General features: G+C 43.4%; 1 protein-coding gene across 14 annotated transcripts in view; it reads left to right on the top strand.

Annotated features, from left to right (window-relative positions):
- CAMK2G (calcium/calmodulin dependent protein kinase II gamma) overlaps nt 1-22,283 on the top strand; it is a 120,100-nt gene that overhangs the window by 58,343 nt on the left and 39,474 nt on the right. For 13 of the 14 annotated variants that reach the window (XM_059851345.1, XM_059851344.1, XM_059851348.1 and 10 more), the window contains exons 4-9: nt 11,027-11,081; nt 11,634-11,699; nt 14,515-14,587; nt 17,777-17,879; nt 18,758-18,841; nt 19,702-19,796. In XM_059851345.1, coding sequence (XP_059707328.1) covers nt 11,027-11,081; nt 11,634-11,699; nt 14,515-14,587; nt 17,777-17,879; nt 18,758-18,841; nt 19,702-19,796 — 476 coding nt within the window. The remainder of the gene's footprint in view (nt 1-11,026; nt 11,082-11,633; nt 11,700-14,514; nt 14,588-17,776; nt 17,880-18,757; nt 18,842-19,701; nt 19,797-22,283) is intronic. The other variant, XM_059851356.1, reaches the window with a different exon arrangement.

Below are 22,283 nucleotides of genomic sequence, written 5' to 3' on the forward strand. Positions count from 1 at the left end.
CAGGATCAGCTCTTTTGGTCTTCTTCTTAGTTGAAAACTTTAGTCATTCTGAAAATCTGGATTTTTAAGTCCTATAGTTCATCTACTACAGACACTGTCTTTGTGAAACATTCATTTTTTCCCCGTGCTTCCTGCTTCCTATCAAAGGTTTAAAGCAGTAACAGAGCTGGGAACCCTAGAATCTTCCTGCAGGTTTGTTCAGTGCAGATGTGAAGTTCAGAAACATGTTAAACATGACCTTTCCTGTCTTATTTCCCAAAGCAATTACGATGCAAAATTTAATAAAAAATCATCATTCATAGTTTTGAAAAGTCTTTTCTACCATTCTCCTACAAAGTTAGGGCTGTGACTTGTCCAGTGTACAGAGCAGAAGTCTGCTCTGTGTGTGGATTTTGTCCACTGTGTTGTTAGGTGCTGCCCTTCTCCTAAATTTTCTTTGTTAGACAGTCTAAATATGGGCCTCTTTTCTGGATTTGTCGCCACTTGATCTGTATTTTTTCTTAGGTGTTTTTAAGCTGACTGTACAAAAGAAGTTCTTGGATATCTTTTGTTCATAGTTGGAATTGAGCACTTCTGGTTGGTCATTGTGCCCCAGCTCATGGCAGCCCATTGCTGGGAAGAACTGCATGCACTTAGGTCTAGAATAATAAAACCACATGTTTTAAGAGAGGTTGGTAGTAGCCCAAGAGCCAGAGCCAAAATATTTTTCTGATTTCTGCCTTTGTATCCTCTGCTGAATGCTTCAGAGTTAATTTCTTTGAGGGAATTTATAGCAATGGTGAAATGCTGTCCTCAGCATCTATCAGAATTATTGCTTTTTCAGGTTTTTCCTACTTCAGACTTCTTCTCCAAAATATGCTTGCACCTGAATTATTCTTATTTTAACTTCTATCTGTTGGCTTTTCTCAGCACAAACCTACAATTTTGTCCTTATTTAAAATGGGGAGAAAATGGTATAGAAATCTCCTGTGAATTAGAAGAATTTCTTTTGACCCAGTTGAATTTTATTTCCTTTGACAAGTGGTCTGTCCTCCTCCTACCTCTGAGTTGTGGGAGTGATTTTGATGGATGTGTATAAGAAAAGGGCTCCAGTTTGTGTGCCCTTAAATGATGGTTACAGCTGAGATGTGAAGTGGGGCAAAGACAGAAAGAAGAATGCTGTGCTTCTGTGTCCAGCCCAGCTGGATTATCCCAAACACTCATAGTGAACCTTTGTGGGAAACAGGGTGTGTGGATCATATCTGCAGACTTAATACTGGACTTGTTGTCTTCATGGCATCAGCCACAGCTTCAGGTTCACTCATTCCTCATTTTAACATACTAGTCTTGATTACAAAGCCTTCAGTATTTCCCCCCTGCTGCCATTTGGAATGTTTTCCTATCACCTTTTTCTTAACAAGAGATTTGAATTGCTTCCTTAGTGAATAAGAAAAAAACTGTAGGCTGTGTTTTGCTGTAAACAGCAGATTTCCTTGTTTTCATTTGGCTGCAGGCATCCAGACTGCCTTTGCATTTGGGACAGAAAGGATGTAATGTGCAAAGAACAGCTAAAATGCAGGGGATTCTCCAGTGTTTTGGCCATGATTGCTGCCCTGTGGATGCGCAGTGGTATCCAAGTGGGATGATCCCATGCATGGCTGGCTGTTTAAATCTGCTGCCCTGCAATTTCTATTGCTGAAGGACTGTTTCTGGTGCAGAGGGGATGCTGTGGGGAAGGTGGAGTAGAGGAAAAGAGACCTTGTAGCAAGAGTTATGCTTTGAGACTTTCTCAGTTACTGAGCAGCTTTTCCTTGGAATTGTCATGGGGCTGTCTGAGAGGACAGCAAGTTGCTGAGCTTCCTAAGAGGTCAAACAATAATATTCTTGGACTTATACCTTTAACCTGCTTTCCTCCTACCCTGCCAAAAGGAAAAAAAACCCCACCAACCAGCCAACAAATGCTCAAAAATCCCTCAAACAGACTATCAGCTGAAGTGAGTTCCTGCTACAAAGTTTGAGCCTTTAAGCTGCAAGTTACCATTTGTTATTTCTAGTCTCTGTACTGTTAGAGATTTAGGTGAGTGACCATGCATGTTTGCCTGATGGAATGCTCTCCAAAACCCCAGGCAGTCCACCTTTTCATTTCTCATTCTGATTTTCGCAGTTAATTATTTCACTATTATTTATATCTGCATATTTTCTTTTACTGACACCTCTTCCTATAGCTTTTCCTCTGGTTTTAAGAAAGCCATTTCTCCATAATCCATCTCAATTTGGGAATGGAGTAATAATTGCGTTTTTTTCCTTGCCAGGGGATATATTTATTCTCTATGTCTCTCTGGTCTGTGCTAGAGACATATTTGGATTCTGTTATTCATCTATTTAGCTGTGAGATTTATCTGTATGCAAGCAATCCCTTAAAAAAATAAATAGTGGGATGAGGGCCAGATTCTGTGCACTCAAAGGTACTGCAAAAATCAGAGGAGGATTCCCCTGCGTTCTGCCTTCCCCCCACACTGAGGAATGGAGAGAGCCTCCTTTGGGCTCCCTCTGCCCCAGGCCTGATGGGAGCAGGGGGTGGCTGCACTCTGGTCAAATCCTGCAGGCGACAGGCAGCCTTTGGAGCAGAGCCTGCGGCCGTGCCGAGGGCTCGTGGCTGTCCTGGGCAACGAGGCACGAGCTGAGACCATCAGATTGACACAGCAAGGTTTGGGGGTCGCAAGCACAACACCTGCCTGCAGGGATTCATCCCTGATGGCAGACATGCCAAGATGCAGAGCATTGTATGAGAGAGCTAAAATTTGTCATGGCCACTATCTGTATTTTAATTATTTTAATAAAATGGTTGTTCTCTGCTTATTTTCTTTGAGACACCAGTGAAGTTGGCTTGTTATTATTTTGGGTGTTTTTAGAAAAAGCTCTCATATAGTACTAGTGGTTATCAGAAGTACTTTGCTTATCTGCTATGTGGCTAATAGGAAATTATTAATAACAATTCTGGATGGTTGTGATTGCACTGTTATCAGGAGAGCAGGAAATATTCCTGTGAATTCACTCATTTGGCTCATCTAATGTTTAAGTAGGGCATTCTAGATGTTATGTATTGTGTGCTGAACTTCAGCTTTTCAATACAGACATTATAAAATCAAAGGAAAAATAGCATTTAGTTGGCACTGAAATGTTTTTTAAAAATACTTCATGGTTTTTTTTCTTTTTTACTTCCTCAGAATGACAGGTTTCTTAACAGGAAAGGTACTGTTCTCCCTGCAGCTCCTCTCTAGGCTGTGAATATCTGTGCATGAGGGAATTTCCCAACTGGGCACTACCTTAGCCTCATTTTGTAGGGCTGGAGAGTGAAAAAGGTTACAGTAAGAACAATGGTGAGAGGGACGGGAAATCCACCTCTGTGCTTGTGGGCCTTTTCATACTTCCTTAGCACTGTTCCTTGCCTTTCTTTGCAGAGCCTGCAGCAGCTTGGTTCTGCCTGAACCTGAACAGAGTGTTAACAAATCCTCCTTCTCTCCCATTTTCCAAAGCTTTGGAATTGCAGTTGGTGTAAAATGCTGTGTGCCTGGGGGGTTTACAGCAAGCTGGTATATGTCCAGCATACCCTGACCTCGCTGTGTCAGATTTGGGAGAGGAGGGAAGGAGAGCACGTTTCTGAGGGGCTGGGGAACAGCAGCCTGCTGTGTCCTGTTAGCTAACTGTCCTGCTACTGCTGGTTACTGCTCTGACAAAGCTGGGCATTAGCTGCTGGGACAGATGATTTCTAGAGGATTATTTGCATTACACAATTTAATGCTTTTTAATAGCAAATTTTTAATTAAAAGGAGAGTCCTTTAGGAGACAGCCTGAGCAGCTGCAACTGAATTTTGCGTGTTTAATGTAATTAGAGAAACAGCTGGGGTGGGAGCTGAGCACCCAGCTCACAGGCAGTCACAGGTTGGTGGTGGCTCCTCGCGGGACAGACATCCTGAGTGATGTGAAGCGTGCAGGAAGTGTCCTGGCACACAGCCAGGCTTGGAGATGGTGGGACAGTTCCCATCTTGGCTGCCCAGGCTGGTGAGCAGCTGGGGTAGCAGGGAGTGTGGGTGGTAGCCATCTGCCTCAGTTCACTTGTCACTTGTGCTGCCATGGACAATTGTGCTCAGTTTGCAGTCTGTCAGGCCATGTGTATTTGTAATAGTTTCGGTACCTCCTGGCACATTGCAGAGTATCCATGGAAGAGGACATCAGGTAGATTTTACCCTCCAGTTTTATTCTGCTGCTTCTGGTATGCAGAGTGGCGTGAAATAAACCCTTGCAGCATCTCTTACCTCCTCCATTTCTCCATGATACAGGCAAATGTCTGATGTCTGGTTGAAAGTTGCTGAAAAGTGAAGCTGTGGTTTTTCCTAATGAGTGGCTGATGTTTAAATAACATGGTTCAGGCCAGAAGATCCCAGAGCACTTTTGAGTTTGCACTACTAAGGCTGCATGGAAGAGTTCCTGTGTTGCAATTACCATGACCCAGGAGACAATCATAAACCTCTGCATTGTCTTTTATTGGCTCTGCAACACTGGCAACTTAATTTGAGAGCCCTAAATATTGCATTATGCACTCAATGTGCGTTGGTGCAGAGGTAGTTGGCTGATACTGTTCTTTATGTGCCCATAGTATCAAAATGCTTTACACTTTGGAGCACCAGTGAACCTAGATTTAGCAGACAAGATTACCTGTAGCTTGAACCCTTTCCCTAAGGACAGGCAAAGACCACTGATATGTAGGAGTAAGCAGATTTCATCCCATGTTACCTTTTCCTAAGCAGAGAGGAGTGTTTGCTGCATGAAGATACTGGGAATTGTCCTGTGAAGTGCTGCTTCTGTACTTGCTTTTTTGTTGCAACTTTGGAAACTTCTTTGCTTTAAGATACTTACTTGCAACAGGTTGCCAGAAATTGCCCTGTGTTAACCACAGCCTTCCTGCCCTAGCCATGGGCTAAGCCCCTGCACAGCCCTGCTCTGCTATTTCCTGTGGGTATGGGATACAGGGAATGTTCATCCTGGGGCTTATGTGGCAGGCATAAATCCTCCTGGCCTGTTGTGCTTGACATAAGAGTAAAAAGATAATAATATTCAGCACACTGGACAGAGTGAAAAGGAGATGTGGGTCAAAACTAGGCTAGCCATATTCTGTGTTTGTAACCCCAATACCAATTAGCCTTATAGATATGACCTTTTAAAGATGAGATGCTTGTTGCTTTTCAGTGTCTTATGTTTTTGTAGTCTGGGTGGATTTTTACAAAATTTGATAGCTCTTTTCTGATTTCTTAATTATTCACTTCAACTTTTGCATTCACAGAGCCTTGCTTTGCGTGACTCAGCAGCAATTTGCATTTGTTGTTGGGCTGGTGCAGTTTGTTATGAAGGAGGTTTTCCTCTTTTGTTCAGTTGGTTTGTATCACACTCAGGCATCAGAGAGCTGAGGCTGTCTGTACTAGGTCACTTTATTCAGGCATGGAATGCAAACCATATGGCATAACTGTTACTGCATTGCTGTTTTTCATGAAAATGCCTAATTTTCTCTCGTTACTATAATAGCTTATCAGTATTATTTCTTTCTAAAATAGAAAAGGTAAGTGCACAAGGATTTTGGAACACTTTGAAGAAGCAGCTTCAAGTTCTGTTCTTGAGGCAAGATTTCCAGTGAGACTCTGAAGATAGCAGGCAGGGAAAAGTAATATTCACAGCAGATGTTCTTAGAAAGTGCTTGAACTCCAGTCCACAGCTGCTGTTAGGTTCAGTAACCACAGCACGTCCCTTGAGCCACTCAGTGTGGTATCAGGCTCTTTGCAAATGCCCTGGATTGCGTTAGGGCCACGGACCTTGCACACACACCCACACAAGACAGAAAAAGCTTGCCCTAACTTGCAGGGTGTGCTCAAAATCTGAGGTTTTGGGGAAAGGGAGCCATTTGGTATCTTTGTTTTTCTGTTGTTAGTTACTTTTCCAAAAGACCAGTGTTGTGGGAGGTGCTCCCTGTACAAGTAAAATCAGTTTACATAGGAAAAGGCTGGAGAGAACACTGAGGGAAGAAAAGGATGCTTTAGAGTGGTTAGCTAGGTTGTGTCTTGTGTGTGTCTCACAGCTCTTTAAAAGTGCAGTTACCTGTGTGCATTTATAATTGGAGGGACACCTTTGAGTAGCAGACCCTTGGTGGAGTACCACTGCAGTGCCAGATTCAGGAGATACTTTAAAAAACCCCTTAGGCTTTCTTTGTGGTTTGCTGAAAAGATTGTTTCATCAAGATGCTCTATTGAAACCACTGCTTATTCCTCCCAGAATCTATGTGCTTCTTGGCAATATCGTCCAAGTGGTGATGTACACTTTCTCCTGACTGAGCAGCTGGTTTTGTTGGAAAGCTTTCTACCTACCAGTCTGTAATTGATGCTGCTCCTTTGGACAGCATTTGTTCTGGCAGTGCTTACTAGTGCTCTGTGGTTTTTTAGGTATTATTTCAAAAGTTATCTGTAAGACTTGTCAGTCTTACAAAATTGGATGTGCTTGTGAACTCTACAAAACCTCTTCATTTTTTTGTGTGGATGGGACCTTTTTTGATTTCTCCTGAATAAAACTTTGGGTGAAGTCTTTCACCATATCCTGTAATTGATTTAGTGCCTTGTTGTCTGACTTGCTTCTTTTTTCTTTCCTACTCCCCTCTCTGTCTGCTCATGTGAACCTAACCACTGTAGTACATCCATCAGAGATCTTTGAATGGGAAGAGTCATCAGGTGACTCCAGCTGTGAGTGGTGTTGGCAGGGTCTAATTTCCTAAATCCAGAAGAATCCCTGTGTTAAAAGGGTTTGGCTAGGAAGGAAATACAGTTTGAATTGCTGCTTCTTGGTAACAGAATCATCTAATAGAAATAATCCACCTCATCTTCTGGTGAACAGAGTGTGATGAGCTTCCTTGGCAAATACTGATCTCTTTTTAGTTTGGTTGTATTTTGAAAGACACTCTGTTATTGTTGTGCAACTTCCCTCTTGCTGCAGCTTGAGACTCCTTTTGTGATGTGTGCATTTGTCTAGCCTACCCTGCTAGACACATGCATCACTGGTCTCCTGATGAGAGAAAAAAAAGAGTACTGTAATACTTTTGAAGAAAAGTTTAACTGGAGGAAGACTTTTGTTTTTATTTCTCTGTTTTTCTTATTATGGATAATCAGATTTCAGGAGTACTTTGCTCTCCAGTGTCTCCATATTATTATATTTTTTACTCTCTTGTAACCTCTGTCAACAGGTTATACAGATATGAGCAGCTGTTGTGGGCTCTGCTCAACCACTGTGTTAAAGCTGAACTTATGGTACAAAAGGAGCTGTTAGACAGTGTGTCAGGACCAGCAGCCTGTGGAAGAAATGGGATCCTCTTTTCATGGGAAGATGTTTGAAACAGAGGACAGCCCAGTACTTGAGTTGTGCTCTTGGAACTGGCATTTGGGCCATTGGAACTGGGCCATTTGGGAATCTGTGTTTTGCCTTCAGGCGGAGGACATTTGCACAGGTGTTCTTTAAGCAGAGAGGGCTCCACACTGTCTGGATGGTAAAGGTATCAGAGTTTTCTGATGTTTGTGTTTCTTCCTGGTGAATACTCACACAATGTGGATCATATTTGTGAATGACCAAAGTGGAAAGGAGGCACTTTTAAAATGTTTTTTGGAGAAACTTTTAAAATGTTTTTTATAATTCAGTTATTTCTGAATATATGCCATTAATGGACTAGCTGAATAGTTTTGGAAAAGGCAGGTCATGTTTTTATGCTAATCATCCCTTAGTTAGGGATGTTAGCACTGTAGTAGAAAGCAGAGCATTTGAACTTTGCATGTCAGCAGAGTGAACCATGGCCTCAGAGCTGTCCATTGTAGACTCTTTGCTAGTCAGGAAAGCTCTTGTGGCTCTGCAGGAGGGTAGGTAAGCAAAACTTCAGGGTGAAAGGACACTGGGTTTTATTTCTGTTCTGCTGCTGTGTATTGTTTTTGTTTCTTTGCATCAATGTGAAGTTAGGGCTGGAATTGAGAGTCATGAGAGTTTTGGTATATTCAGAGTTTTATTTTGATCCTTTCTGACTCCCCTCATTGCTGTCTCGCCCCACACTTAAAGCCTACTATTCTGAGCTGTCACTCATTATTCCTGTGCAAGGTGGTGGTGCCCAGTGTAATTTTTCCTACAGCTTTTCTGGATTTTGCTATTCTACCATTACTCCCTGAGCTTCATTACCTCAGCAGATGAGGTCCCAGGCAGATTTTATTCCAGCATCATTGTGGGCTGTTGTGAGGAGGCAGCTCCCTTGTTAAGTTAATAACCTCTGTCCTGTCTTCAAGGCCTTCTTTTGCTTGCAGCCCTAGGGTGGTGCACAACATCAGTATTTATGAACTGTCTCTGTCGTCCTGTCATGGTTCCTCACCTAAGGACACAAGTGGTGTTTTACTGTCCTTGAAGGCTCTTTTTGCTGCCTCTGCCAGTCTCTGCCAGCTGAATTGCTACTTCCTTCCATTTTCATAATGTAGCTGACAAAATTGCTTTCCTTGGGACAAAGGAATAGTACCAGTCGGCTCATTTGTGTTTTATTTTCTGATATAATTTGCTGTCCAAGTCTTTGCATCAAAGATTATCATTCACCATTTCTCACTTCTACCTGCCAATGTTTACATGTCTTTTTCAAGGCCACTGTTCTCAGCATGCTGGTGGCTGTACTCCTCCATTGTGATATCACTCATGCCACTCTCCTCTGTGCTTGGTGGTTCTTGCAGTGCTTTGCTGACCATTCAGGTGCCAGAGGAAGGAGAACACTTCTTCATGCCCACTGTGCATCACCAAACATGACCTTGTTAGTACATTCAGCTTTCCTTGAAGTTTCTCCATCTGTTCATAATGTCTCTCGGCAGACTTTTGCCTGTGTTCTGGCTTTCAGCTCTTGTTGATGTGCTTTTGTCCTCAAGCAGTCTTCACTGGAGTGAAAACTGCCTTGCACTGGAAATCCAAGTGTCTTTTTCAGCTGCTTTCTATCCTGTTTCCAGTCTTGAATGGAAGTCTTCTCTCCTAGGAAATACCTTTCTTCTCACTTGTGTTTTTGTAATTCTGCCTCTGCCAAGTTCTCGGGGGGCAAGTTTTCTTGTAAACACAAATTTGTGTTACAATAAAGTTATTACAAACCCAACTAAAACTGCTTACTTGGAAGAATTTTTTGTTTGCAGCAAGTGACTTACGGGACATAGTTGGTTCGGGTGATGTGTCTGTTCTCACGCATTAGGAACAGCATGTTGCGCCTGAATGCTGCACTGGCTTGTTCGCAGCATTTTGCTGGATGGAGTGCTCCTCCCAAACCCCTGCAGTTAGATATGCAGTAGAAATGCTAAGGAAACTGGCCAAGGGACTAGGTCAGAGAGCTTTTAGATAAAGGGAGAGAAAAAAAAGGTAGTCAGCAGGCAAAAAGAACAAGGAAAGAATGAAATCCTCTGAGGAAGGGTACTCGCAGTGGTCTCTGCACATCTGTGCTACTCTCTCTTCTGGGTTTGAGTGTGTTTGCATTCACATGGAAGGGTGCCTGAACAAAGGAGAGTTGCAAGGAGGAGTAAAGAAGAACACTGACAACGTGCAAAAGCTGTTCCATATGTGCCCAGTGCTAGTTTGAAGCCTTCCCAAGACAGTGATGATGGTAGCTGATGTCATGCATGGACAAGAGATGCAAACTGACTTCTTGTTACTGACAGAGAGAAAATCATGATGCTGGGAAAATAAAGGAAGGTCACCTGTGCTTTATGTGGAAGAGAATGGAAGATAGGGAAGGGAGGCATAGGTACCATTGAAGTGACAGAGCAGGATAATGAGATTTTTCTTGTAACGATGAGAACGGTCAACGCTACTTTGGTCAATACTCAATTACAAGGTGTTAAAGTGACTGAGACCCAGTCTTGTCTCAGCTAGTTGCTTTTCTTGGATGAATCAATAGGCAAAGATTATAGATGGTTATATGAAGAAGACATCTTGTTCTAGTCGAGATGTGAAGGCTTAGGAATTGAGTGAAAGAGAATTGCTAACTTGTGACTGATTGGCAGGGAAAAGAGTGATGTTCTCCAGCAGAGGAAAAAAGCAAAAGGTATGGTTTCTGTAGCCATATGAAGTTTCTCCTCTTGGGTTAATAGTGCCTAGGTATCCAAGAATGGTCAAATAAATGGAGATTTTGATTCAGACGAGAGGAAATGGCACTGTGCTGAATGCATAGATACAATAGTTATTGCCTGTGTGTAACATGGGGAAAGGAGAACAGGACCTCAGAGAACAGGATCCCAGAATATCAGGGGATAGTGGCCCATCATGAGCCTGGGACATGGAATGGTAAAAGATGAAAGTTAATTTAGGTAATAGCAGCAGAATTAAGGAGGGATAGCTGAAGGTGGATGAAATTTTGAGAAGCAGAATGTGATCAAATATGTCTTTGGAAACAAGCAGGTCAGAAAAATGAAACAAGAAACTGGTTCTGAATTTTGGGTAAGGATTTGCAGTGTAAGTCAGAATGAAGTGAGGAAAAAGAAATAACAGAAGAGAACATAGTTAAGCCTTACAGATAAATGGCAGAAAGTAGACCAATGGCATGCCAGTAGAGTCAGAAGTCAATTTATGGATTGAGGGCTTGTTTCGGGACTCGGAAAAAGGTTTGTTTTAGGAAATAATGGATTAGGAAAGATGCCAAAATAGGAGCATGTAGGAAAAAGTTGGCCGATGTGAAACAGGGTACTGAAACATTAGAGAGGAAGAATGAACAAGAGGTCAAAAATACTCAGAGCTTGTTAGGATGCTGGAGAGGGGTGAATGTATGTACAGGACACCCATCTGTTCCTTTGAGATAACAGAAGAAAATAGGTCACTAAGGGAGTACACAGAGTAAAGGGCATGGGGAATTAATAGACTGAGTGGGTTGAGGGAGAACTTGGTTGTGTGCATGAGTTTGATTTGTGAAGTGTCATATTTGCTACATGCTCTGTAAATCTCCAATTCTTGATTATTTTTGCAGTGCGACTCCATGACAGTATTTCAGAAGAAGGTTTCCATTACCTCGTCTTTGATCTGTAAGTGTCTGTCTCTGATGCTTCACCAGTGATGCAGGCACATTGGTGGTTGACTAAGAGTGGAATAAAAAGCAGCTGCATTAGTATCATTCTCCCTTTCTCTTTTGAGACCTTTAAATACCTCTGGCCTATTTGACAAAAATCCATTGACTGTGTGGTGGGGACAGACCAGGAAAGCTCCTGGCTTCTGGCACCAGGTGTAAGTGTGGGATGACAAAGAATGTCTATCCTTTGTGTGGAGACTGATTTTTGTCTCTGAGGCAGCCCATCAGGGGTCAGAGGAGGGCTGTCCTTCCCAAGCTCAGCATACACTATGCTCAGCAGAGGTGTGTGGGCAATTCGTGCACAGTGTGTCAACAGTGTCTTGTACACTGCTGGTGCAAAGGCTGTCCAAGGGCTCAGTCATGTGGATATAGCAGTGCTCTGCCCTGGTTCCCCTGTAAGGCAGTATCCCATGCAGGCTCTGGGAAAGGACTGAGGTGGGTGGCCATATACACCCTTTAACTGCACAAGCATGGACTCTCTAACATCCTTTGTTCTTTTGCACTTCAGGGTTACTGGTGGGGAGCTCTTTGAAGATATTGTTGCTAGAGAATACTACAGTGAAGCAGATGCCAGGTAAGATTGTTTCCAGACCCTTGCACGCGTGTTCCATGTACACGTACAAGTGGAATGAGTTTCCTGACTGCTGATCTGTGTGTGGCTTTGTTCTAACACTCTTGCCCCTTGTCTGGATAAAACAAATCCTCTTTCTGCTATTAGCATGAACTTAGCTGTCACCAGACAGCCTGACTCAGTACAGCTCTAGCCTTTGCCCACTTGGAGACATTGCTGTCTCTGCCACTTGCAGATGCTGTGCTCTTTGCTGGGAGAGCCACTGCCAGCAGCTTTGTCGTACTTGGCCTTTTTGGTGACAGTATGTCCTTACTGAGCAAACATAAAGGAGAGCTGTGAGGGTGCTGCCTGCTTGGCCTTCTTCTTCTAGCAGGGTTTCCAGTGATGTGCCACTGCGGTTGAGCAGATCCATTCAATCTGCCTGTGTCTAGGTAGTGGTTTACAGGACAGTGAGGAGAGGAGGCTTTGAAGGCTGGGTTTCTGTGGAAGCCCTCTCTGACTCTCAGCTGGTCAGTGCAGTGACAGAAGGCACAACATGAGAGAGCAGCCTTCATATTTTAATGTAAAAAGATTTAGAGTTATGCCCTTCTGTTCCTGAATGTTCCCTCCTCTCCCACATGTGAGTTTCTTGAAGTGGCCCATGCATGTCCCTGTTTATACAGAGTGGATGTTATGTGCAGCAGTAGCTGAGGGTGTTGTCTGACCCATCCATCTGCTGGACCTGCAGCATCTGGAATCAAAGCTGGGATTAGGCCACTCCTGCTCTGCTTTTGCATGGCCTCGGAGTGGCCTAATGGTGATACTTCACCCTGCAGACTGAACACCCATTCATGTTCTTATCCCATGCTAACCCTTGCTGAAGCAGAAATCAGGGGAGCCATGAGAAGAGAGGAGTCAGAAGGAAGTAGTGGGTACTGTGGCAGGTTGAGTTTGGTAGGCAGTACTTTAAGGACAATGATACTGAGTGCAGGGAGTGAAAGAGAGTGTGACCTGGGGTGCCGGTGTAGGTACTGCTAATGGAGTCTGCAGGCACTTAGTTGCTTTCCCCGTGGTTCACTTACAGTGTGTGTCTTCTGGTCATTGCAGGCTTTCAAATGAGGCACTGCACTGTGTGCTCTGCCATCTGGTGATTGGAAAGGCCAGTGAACTCATCAGTTCTGCTGGAGCTCCTGGCAGAGAGGTCTGAGAGCCCCATAGATGTTTTCAGTGGGGTGTACAGATCTTGTAGGCAGAGCATCTCAGATCAATCATGTCGCTCTGCCTTGAAGCTGGGAAGTTTTGAGGTTATCAATCACAATCCTTCCCCTGTTCCTCTTGCCAGTGCCTGTTCCCTGAAGTGCTCAAAAGCTGTCAGTGACTGACACTGCTCAGGAATATTATGGCAGGGTTAGGGGAGAAGGAGGGACTGTCTGTTGCTCTGTGAGCCCTCCTTAGGGTGCTCAGTCCTCTGACTGTCAGCTGGTCAGGTCTCCAAGTGCCCACAAGATGACAGAGTGAAACTCCTCCCTTTCTCTCCCCATGCTGTGCTGAATTCCAGAGCAGTCTGAGAGAGCGAGGGAGCGAGGTCTGTGCCAATCTGCCGTGTTTGGCTCGCCTGGGACACCTCACACTTTTGCCATTTTTGGCCAGAAAATCTCTCTCGCTCAGACTCAGCTCTGTTCTAATTATACATTTTTGTTTTGGGAGCAGGGAGATTTTCATGGATTCCGACCCCGAGGATCGTACTGCCAGCTCCAGAGGGCGGGGGATAGCAAATACACAGTGCTGTACCTCTTCTCTTCCTCTCCTCACCCTCTTCCCATCTTTTCCTGTAGCCTTTTTTCCTTTCCTCAAGTATTTCACTCATTTCAAATTTGTTCCTCTGAGATTTGTAGAAGTCAGTGAAGGGTCTGAGAGATCCTACAGTGAGGACATAGACCTCTCTGAGTTGTCCACATCTGTGTGCTTACTGCCCAGCTGTAGCTGTCAAAATCCCTATTCCATTCCACATTCACCCTTGGGAGCCAAGTAAATTTTTAGTGGAAGAGATGGTTCCAACCTGGAATCTCACCCATGGGTGGATTGTGCTGTTGTTATGTGACAGGTGTAAATAACATCCAACATCTTTATTTTGTCCCTGTGGTTTACAGCAGTGGGAATGGCAGACAGGGTTTTCTGTGAGCTGGGGGAGTGCAGCGCGCTGCACTTAACGGAATGAGTCTGCTTTCCAGATTACTAACCCCTTAAGTGGGATCTGTACTTAAAAGGCACCCAGCAAGCGGGTGTGTGTGCACATTGTGTATATAAAGTGCTTGAGATGCTGCTCTGAAAGCTTTGCAAACTGGCAGGCACCCAGGCGTCGTCATCCTGAATTTTCTGGGGGAGGCTGCTGCTCTCCCAAAGTTTATTCTTTGCTCAGGACTAGCCCAGTGGAATGTTTCCTGGAGTGATTTGGTCTTGCTTGCACAATTTTAGCTGCTGTTTGAAGATACTCAGATACTTTGGTTGTTCTGTGTGGGGTGGGCACTGTTGGCTGAAGGAACAACTGAGAGGCTTAGTATGATGGGAAGGGAAGGAAGGAAATGATGGGAGGTAGGAGAGAGGCTTTGTGGTCCTGCTACAGAAAGGATTTTGGCATCCTGTTACTAGGGGGGGGCTGGGGTTGTACAGCTGTGATGGTGCTGAGCTGTAGCATCCACTGGTCATGAGGAAGACATTCAGCATGAGATCTTGAATGCCCCATAGTACAAATATAAAATTTAGGGAAGTAGTTCTGGGATGAGATGAGATGTTAAATGTGTGTGTGTAACTTTGTGTGTCTCTCCCTTTTATCTTACAGCCACTGTATTCATCAGATACTGGAGAGTGTGAATCACATTCACCAGCATGATATTGTGCACAGGGACTTGAAGGTAATGTTTCCTCTGTGCTGTAGTCTGAGGAGAGCAGCCAGGGGATCATTGGACAGGAATATTGTGTTGCCAGCTGGCAGGGATTTTTGTGTGGGTTTTTTTGGGGTTTGGTTGTTGTTTTGTTGGGTTTTTTTTACTTTAACTGGGCTCAGGGGTTCCTGAAGCACAAATTTGCTCCTTCAGAGTTTACTAGAGGGCTAGAGGGTGTGATGAACTCCCAAGGAAGTTCTCAATCTTTGTGAACCTTGCCAGCTCTCAGCCTCTCTGAGGCAGCTCCAGGATGTGGTAGTTGTGAATCTTGGAGAGAAGTATGCTTCCAGAGAAACTTGGGTAGGATTCATTATAATGAAGGACACTTTCTAGTTTGTGATTGAAGAGGTCTCTAGAGACCTGGAGCAATCTTTGTTCAATCTGCCAGGATGAGTTTGTCTGCACAGAGCATGTATATTTTTATTCTGCAGTGTTGCCAAATACATGCCACTGTGCTAGGGCAGAGATGTTCAACAAGAATTTTTTGTGTTATTTCTTTCTTCTCTCATCAGTAGAAGCACTTTTAATCTAAAACCAAAACTGCTGTCCAGTTAAAGACTGGATGAATCAATCATTTGACACATTATAACACATTTATAGCCCTTAAGTCTCCGCAGTAGAGTCACCTAAACTCGCCAAACTGGGCAGCTGTGCTGGGAGCTGGGCAGACTCCAGAATAAAGAGATTTGTGCAGGAAAGTCTGCGTGCCCTGGAGCCTTCTCTGTCTAAAGTGGCAATGGTGATGGTCACCAACAGTCCAGTTAAATTAATGCAGGATGACACCTGCTGCTAGTGTTGGTTTGGGCTTGTTAAACAATATATGAGGGGGAAGGTAGAAAAATATTCTGCAGAGAGCCAGGTAAAAGCACATTGCAGGCTTGGTGGCAGTGTTCCTCTGGTGTTTTGATCTGGTGGAGAGCCCTTTGTGTTTCTGACAAACCCCCATGCAACACTTTTGACCTTCTGTTTCACTACACTGTGAAAAAATGCAAATGATCTACTGTGGTCTGTGGCTGCTCCTGATTAGACCCAACAACAGCTCCTGAGAGAGCAGCATCTCAGAGGCACTAGTGTCCAAAAGTAGGGAGTCTGTGAAAATCAGTAATGTTTTCCAGTACAGAACAAGCTTTCATTGTGTTCAAATATAATCCGGTTTCCTTCCAAAAGTTTTGTTTGTAGGAAAGCTAGAAACTTGTTCAGAATGTATCAGCTTCTAGACACTCCCTGCTGTAGTTATTATGTTTCTTCTGTTGCTTGCTCTGATTGTCTGAAACTCTCCAGGCCTGAGGAGTAACCATTCCTTTTGGCAATGAATGTTCCTATGCTTTTTAATATTTTTAATTATTTCATTTATTATTTTATTTTAATCTTTAGCTTCTCTCCAAAAGCTTGGTCTTCAGGGTCAGTGTGTAATAACTGCAGAGCCTGCTTCAAGTAAAGTTTTGTCTTTTGCACCTCACTCTTATAAGCCTGTATTTTGGCTAACTTGTTATTAAAAAATGTCAAATATTGAGCTGCCTATAGAGGGACTGTAAGAAATTAGAGAGTGTGTTCACATCCTCACCAAAAAGTATGTGAAACCTGAGACAACCCATATGTTGGCAAACATGCCCATGGATAAGCGCCGTTAGCCTTAAGGTGTTTGCTTCTAAAATAGAGGTACAAAGTGCTTAACTATCACAAGTCTGTCTTAAATGTTGCTCTTAGTCAAGCTAAGCTAGGTGCAATCTGGAGTTGAGAGGGACTTTCAGAATATTTAATTATCTTCTGCTTTAGGGTCTTGTTTATAGAGGTGAATTTTCATTAGTGTAGCTTAATTGCCACAATCTTTTCTTCTTGCCATATAGTGAAAAGCTAGTGGCATCCAAGTTTATTGAGACCCAGATGTCCTTCCTTCCATGCTGCTTATGGCAAGGACTTTGTTGAGGAAGGCTTTTCTCCTTTCATTCAAGGCAGAAATAGGCACATGCCCAGTACTTTAGGACAGATGAGTGAGCAAAGCATCTTGTGCCTGTCAGGCAGAACAGGTGTGAAGAGTAGCTATAGGGTGAAATAGTGAGCAGGCTACGAAAAAGACCCTTATCAGATTTTTGAAACTGAGACAAGCTCCTGTTTCTGGATTTCCAGGTATCCATCCTGCTCAGTTAAAAATCAACTTGATAACGAATTGCATAAAAGATGAGAAGAGGTTAGGATGAGAAACCACCGTTTGACCTGCCTATCTTCCAGCTGATTTTCCTGCAAAGCCATAATAGCCATCAACTTAAAGGCTTTGAGGTTTCAAGGGGTCCCATGAAGCACCAGCTGCTCTGGTGCTTCAGAGGAAGCTGCCAATTCTCAGTCCACTTTTTGGAGCTGTGTAAGGCCTTCTGCTGCAGTCCTCTGCTGGAACACAACAGAATTCTGGTTTGAGTGAGATTCATTCAAGGTGAAAATATGAGGGTCAAAAGTCTGTCTCCCTTTCCTGACACATGGAAAAAGGGACGTGGTTGCTTCTTGTATAGGTGATGGCAGCAATAGCAAGAGAGAATATTTTATGCTGCTGTAAATGTGTAGCATGAAAAAATTGCTTACAAGAACACTCACTGCTGTGCTGCTTATGCCAGTTTGAGGCTGAGGCTTTTTCTGTAAGGGATGAAAACTACTGCCTAGCCAGATGATGCCTTCCCACATTACAGCAGTGTGTTTGGCAGCCCTTGTTAGCATCATATTTACTTTTTCAGTGCCTTGGGGACTGTCTAATGTTCAAGGGGAGAAACATCACTGCAGATTCTATCTCCTGCATTGTTTCTCCCTTCTTCCCCCACTTTCCTTTCCCCTCCCTCCAGTTATCCTCTTTGAGGAGGGCAGAATAGAATTTTGGCTTAAGTGCTGCAGGAGCTGTACTGCCAGTGCCCTCTGGTGTCAGCATGGGCTGGGTTGGAAGAGGCTCTCTCTCCCACGGAGGGGCCAGAGGATTTGTGTTAGACTTGACAATTTTCTGCCTCTCTAGGTCAAGGCCATTCATTGCTGTTGCTGTGTCTTCATCTGAACAGGTTTAGTACTGCATGCTAAATTCAGTCAGCAGGTGCAATTTAGTGATGTGACTACTATGTGAGAGGTTTTAACAAGGATGTCAGTCTTTCATTCTTACTCTCTTTTTTTCTTTCTTCTCCTCAGCCTGAGAATTTACTACTAGCGAGTAAATGTAAGGGTGCTGCTGTCAAACTGGCTGACTTCGGACTGGCTATAGAAGTCCAGGGAGAGCAGCAGGCCTGGTTTGGTAAGACTGTTTGAGCTTTCCCAGCTTTGCTCCCCTGTTTTCTGGTGGCTGGTTGGGTGCATCCTCCTGAGTACTTTGTCTCAGTTCTTCCAGCACATTTCTCTGTATTTGGCTGTTTCTTTGCCAAGCATGACAGCCTCTGGGTCTTAGGCTCAAGCCTAGGTGCAATAGAAAAAAAACTAATAAAGAAAGACAGAAGAAATGGCTATGTGTTTCTCTATTTTTCTTCTCAGTTTACAGTAGATGCTAGTGTCAGAGATGAATGCAGCTGCTAAGTTTAGACCCTGATCTGAACTTTCCTACTGCTCAGAAGTGTAGACATCTGGAATTTTGTTTGGTCACTTTACAGAAATGCATTTGACCTAGCCTTCTGCAGGCACATTTGGATCTGACCTTATTTTTGTTTAGCTAAAACATAATTAGAAATTAGACCTTTTCAGGCTAAACATCAGCTCTGATACTCTGCAATGCTGCAGAAATTCTGGAAAAACAACTTCTTCTCCTGGTCTCCCCATACCACTCAGCAATCAGATGTGTCCCATTTGTGTCTTGTGTTTTCAAACTCCAAGCCATTATATGTAACAATTATATAAGGCCTGGCATACAAGTTTGTGCCCAGCTGGTTGACATGGTCCCTCTGACTTGTCTGTTTTCCTTGCAGTACATAGGTGCTGGATCCCATCTGATTTTCTGTTTTATTTTGGGGTTTCTTGCCTCTTTTTGTTGGTTTACCAAGAGACAGCTCTAGCAAATAAGAGATGAAGGGTGGGAGAGACAGGTTTTGGAATTTGTTAGTTACCACTAGTGGATTTTGTGATACGGCAAGCTCTCTTCTGCTTGGGTACTGTAAGTACTTCATGTCATCCATTTTCTGGCAGGGTTTGCTGGTACTCCAGGCTACCTCTCCCCTGAAGTCTTAAGAAAAGATCCTTATGGAAAACCAGTGGATATATGGGCATGTGGTAAGATTTGACAAAATGTTTTACATTTAACAACATCATTCCATGTAAAAGAGTGGTTCTTTGTAGCCTGTTGCTGGGAGGGTGCACAGTGCTCCTTCTTACCGGGGGGACACATGAAGGCACAATTGAGGATAAGCACCTTGTGTAGATGGAAAGAATACTGGAGCCTGCACTCACTTTATTCTGGCTCCCAATCTTTTCCTTGGGCCGTGTATCAGATGTTTGAGACTCAAGAGATAGGACCTGTCTATGCTTTGCAGAGTCAGTTGTTTAGATAACTGTAGCAATTTCCTATTACACTAACTATGTAGAAGATTAAATACTGAAGAGGGATGATTTTTTAGAAGAAAAGAAGTGTTAATGTATCTGGGACAGATAAGTTTAAAGATTTGTGATATCAGTGTTGCCTGACATGGACTAAATGGTTCTCTGCAGGCCAGGAATGTCAGCTTTGTCAGTGTCATTTTTGTCCCAACACCATGCACAGTAAGCATCTAAAAACGGAGTCCCTTCCAAAATGTCCCTTGCTGCCCAGGAACCCAAGGACGTGTGGCTTCATCTTACTCTTAGAGCAGCTGGGAGTTGTGGCTCACCAGCCATAATAGCCAGCGGAGGGTAGAAGGACAATACACAGCTCATTCTAACTCCTGACACTGGTGTTAGGAGCTGAACATGAAGTGCCAGGGTGAAGTCCAGCAGATGACAAATTTGTACTGTGTTTTGCTATCTCAGAAGGCTAAATATGATGGCAAATGGGAGCAATCATTGCCTTGGGGACTGCCAGGAGGGAAGGAAGAGGGGCTGAAGGAATAAATGGCATATTAGCCTAACCATAGTGTATCTGTGTCTCTCCCTCCCAGGAGTGATTCTGTACATATTACTAGTGGGGTACCCTCCCTTTTGGGATGAAGATCAGCACAAACTCTATCAGCAGATCAAGGCCGGAGCCTATGACGTAAGGGCACTTTCTTGCTGAGTACCTGCATGGGTGTAGAAGCCATCCAAAACATGGCACTGTCTTACCTGGCATCCTGCAGCAGGCCAAGCTTCTGTGCAAAGTGACGTTTGACGTGCTCATACACCTCATTGTCTTCACCGCCTGGGATACAGTCCTGTCTGGGGCTGCTGAAGGGATATGAAGGGAAAGCATCACAGTGGGCACTAGAACATTGACACTTGTTAGGGAAATGCAGAGGGTGGGAAACAGTGTCTTCTAGTAATGCTGAAATTTTTAGTGGAGTGGAGGGAAGATAGAATGAAGGAGCTGGTCTTTGTCAAGGCCTAATAAAAAGTATGGGGATGTATTCTGTAGAATATTAGCTTCAGTTATGATCTTTTAATCCTCTGTGCTGTAGTCCTTGGGAAGCATGGAGCCCAGTGAGAAGAATGAATGGTTGGGGGACCCTTGGAGGGGTGGCTTTGTGATGGGGATCAGCATGGTGGATTGGGTTGGAGGCTCTTGTAAACAGCCAAGCAGATCATGGAACGCTTCTTAGAGCGCAGCAAAACTGAGGTGTAAAAAGTGCCTGAAAGAGGAATAGCAAGGAGGTTAGTACTGAGGGAAGCAAAGGTGGAATAAAATATAGTTTGAGTTCCACAGCTTTAATGTTGTACATAAATTCTTCCATGTAAGGAGAGGCTTGAGAGGGAAGAAGGAATTCCTGGAAATCCTAGCTCAAAGCCTGTGGGCATGAATATCAAGAGGAAGTTGGGGAGTCCTTTTTGTAGGCTGTCTTGTGGTTTATATTAAACAAAAATAAAACCCCAAAAGGTGAGGGTTCTGCTGGACTACCTTCTGCCAGTTACCTCCCAGCTTCTGTGCTTGAGACCACGAGAGCAGCTGTGCTGGTGAGAACAAAGCTCTGCCTGTGTCCTGGCTCTGTGACTTTCCTGAGTGAGAGCAAAGTGATGTCTTTGTACTTGATAGCCTTAAATGGACTTGTGTTCTTCTCTTGCCTTTCTGCCCCTCAAGTTTTTGTGTTGGTGGTTCTTATTTGAAGCATTTTTCCACTAATTATATCAATGGGGATTTTCAAAGCACTTCAGGGATTAAATACGTCTTTCTCTAAGTCATGAAGAGTGAAGAGCCTGATTCCTCCTTACCTATCTCTCGTTTTTGAATTCTTATCTATAGTGAACAAATTTCACTAGATCCTCCCCTCATTTGGGGCCTGTAGGCACATGACCAGTCTTTTGTTCTCCCTTGACCAGACAGTGGCAACAGTGAAAAACATTAATTTTTTTTTTCCTAATTTTTTTTTTTTACTTTGTGCTGTTGGGTAGGGGTTTTGCAAGACATTACATGTATCCTTCAGAGTTCAGGTATGGGAGAATTGTCCTTGCTTGAAACTTCAGTATCATGATTTTTGAGTATCCTCGTGCAATGTTTGCAGAGCAAATTGTAAAATGCCTTAGTGATGCCTGCAGATGCAGAAATGAGATTACATACAAATCAAATACAGCAGGTGTATTGGTATGACCCAACTGAGTAAAGTGATAGAAAAGCATGAGAAAAAAAGATGGAATAAACTTTTTCTAAATTATGTAGTACTGTAGGGAAATGTTTTCAGGATAAATCCATTGTTTTCTCCCACGTAAAGACAGGGAGCTTCACCCCAACAGCATATTTGTGTTCTAAAGATCACCTAGATCATAGGTGGATTCATAGGACCATGTAGATTCATAGGATTTAATCTCAGCATGCTGTCATCCATACCGCAAGCCTTTACAGGATGGTGTAAATATCTCATCTTTATCATTGCTGGAATTATAGCAGAAAGCAGTTACCCCTTGTGGATGATCAGTAGCTGAAATACTTAAAATTCTTTTCTTTGTTTTCATGCTTCTGTATTCCCATCCACTGCTACATCTCTCTTGCCCCCAAGTAAAGATCTTGGTATGTAGGTGATTGCTAACAGCTTGCTGGTGTGTTGCTACACCCAAGTGGTATTGTTCCAGGATATTGTGCTTTATGGTGGGAAAAGTGTACCTGGTGGGATGTTCCCTGTTAGTGGGTTTTGCTTTCGGGCAGTTTTACTGTAGTTAACTGTGATTTTTCATAAGCTGTTAGAGCTTTTAGCGTGCTATAGAAACAGACAGGTGGGGTAAAAAATGATAGTGCCTGTGTTTTTCATGTAAGAACTCATTTAAAAAGATCTGTGACTTTACTTTTTTAACTGTTGAGTGTGAAAGAAATTCAAAGGTCTGAGTGATTCCTAAAAGGCTTTTAAACTCCTAATCTTCTTGCTTATGTCTGGTGAATGGTACAGGTGTGTCTTGCTGTCTGGTACCATTCATTTGTTGGATTCTGGATGATTTTTGTTCAGTATGAGTTTTCACAAAAATTAGTGGGTTTTGCAAATGTGTTAGCCCTGGTATGAAAAGGGCAAAGGTTGGCATTTAGCTGTGTAGCAGGGAAGAATCTCTTGTGCTAGTAGAAGAT

Source organism: Haemorhous mexicanus, chromosome 7 (assembly GCF_027477595.1).
Source record: "Haemorhous mexicanus isolate bHaeMex1 chromosome 7, bHaeMex1.pri, whole genome shotgun sequence".
Lineage (NCBI taxonomy): Eukaryota > Metazoa > Chordata > Aves > Passeriformes > Fringillidae > Haemorhous > Haemorhous mexicanus.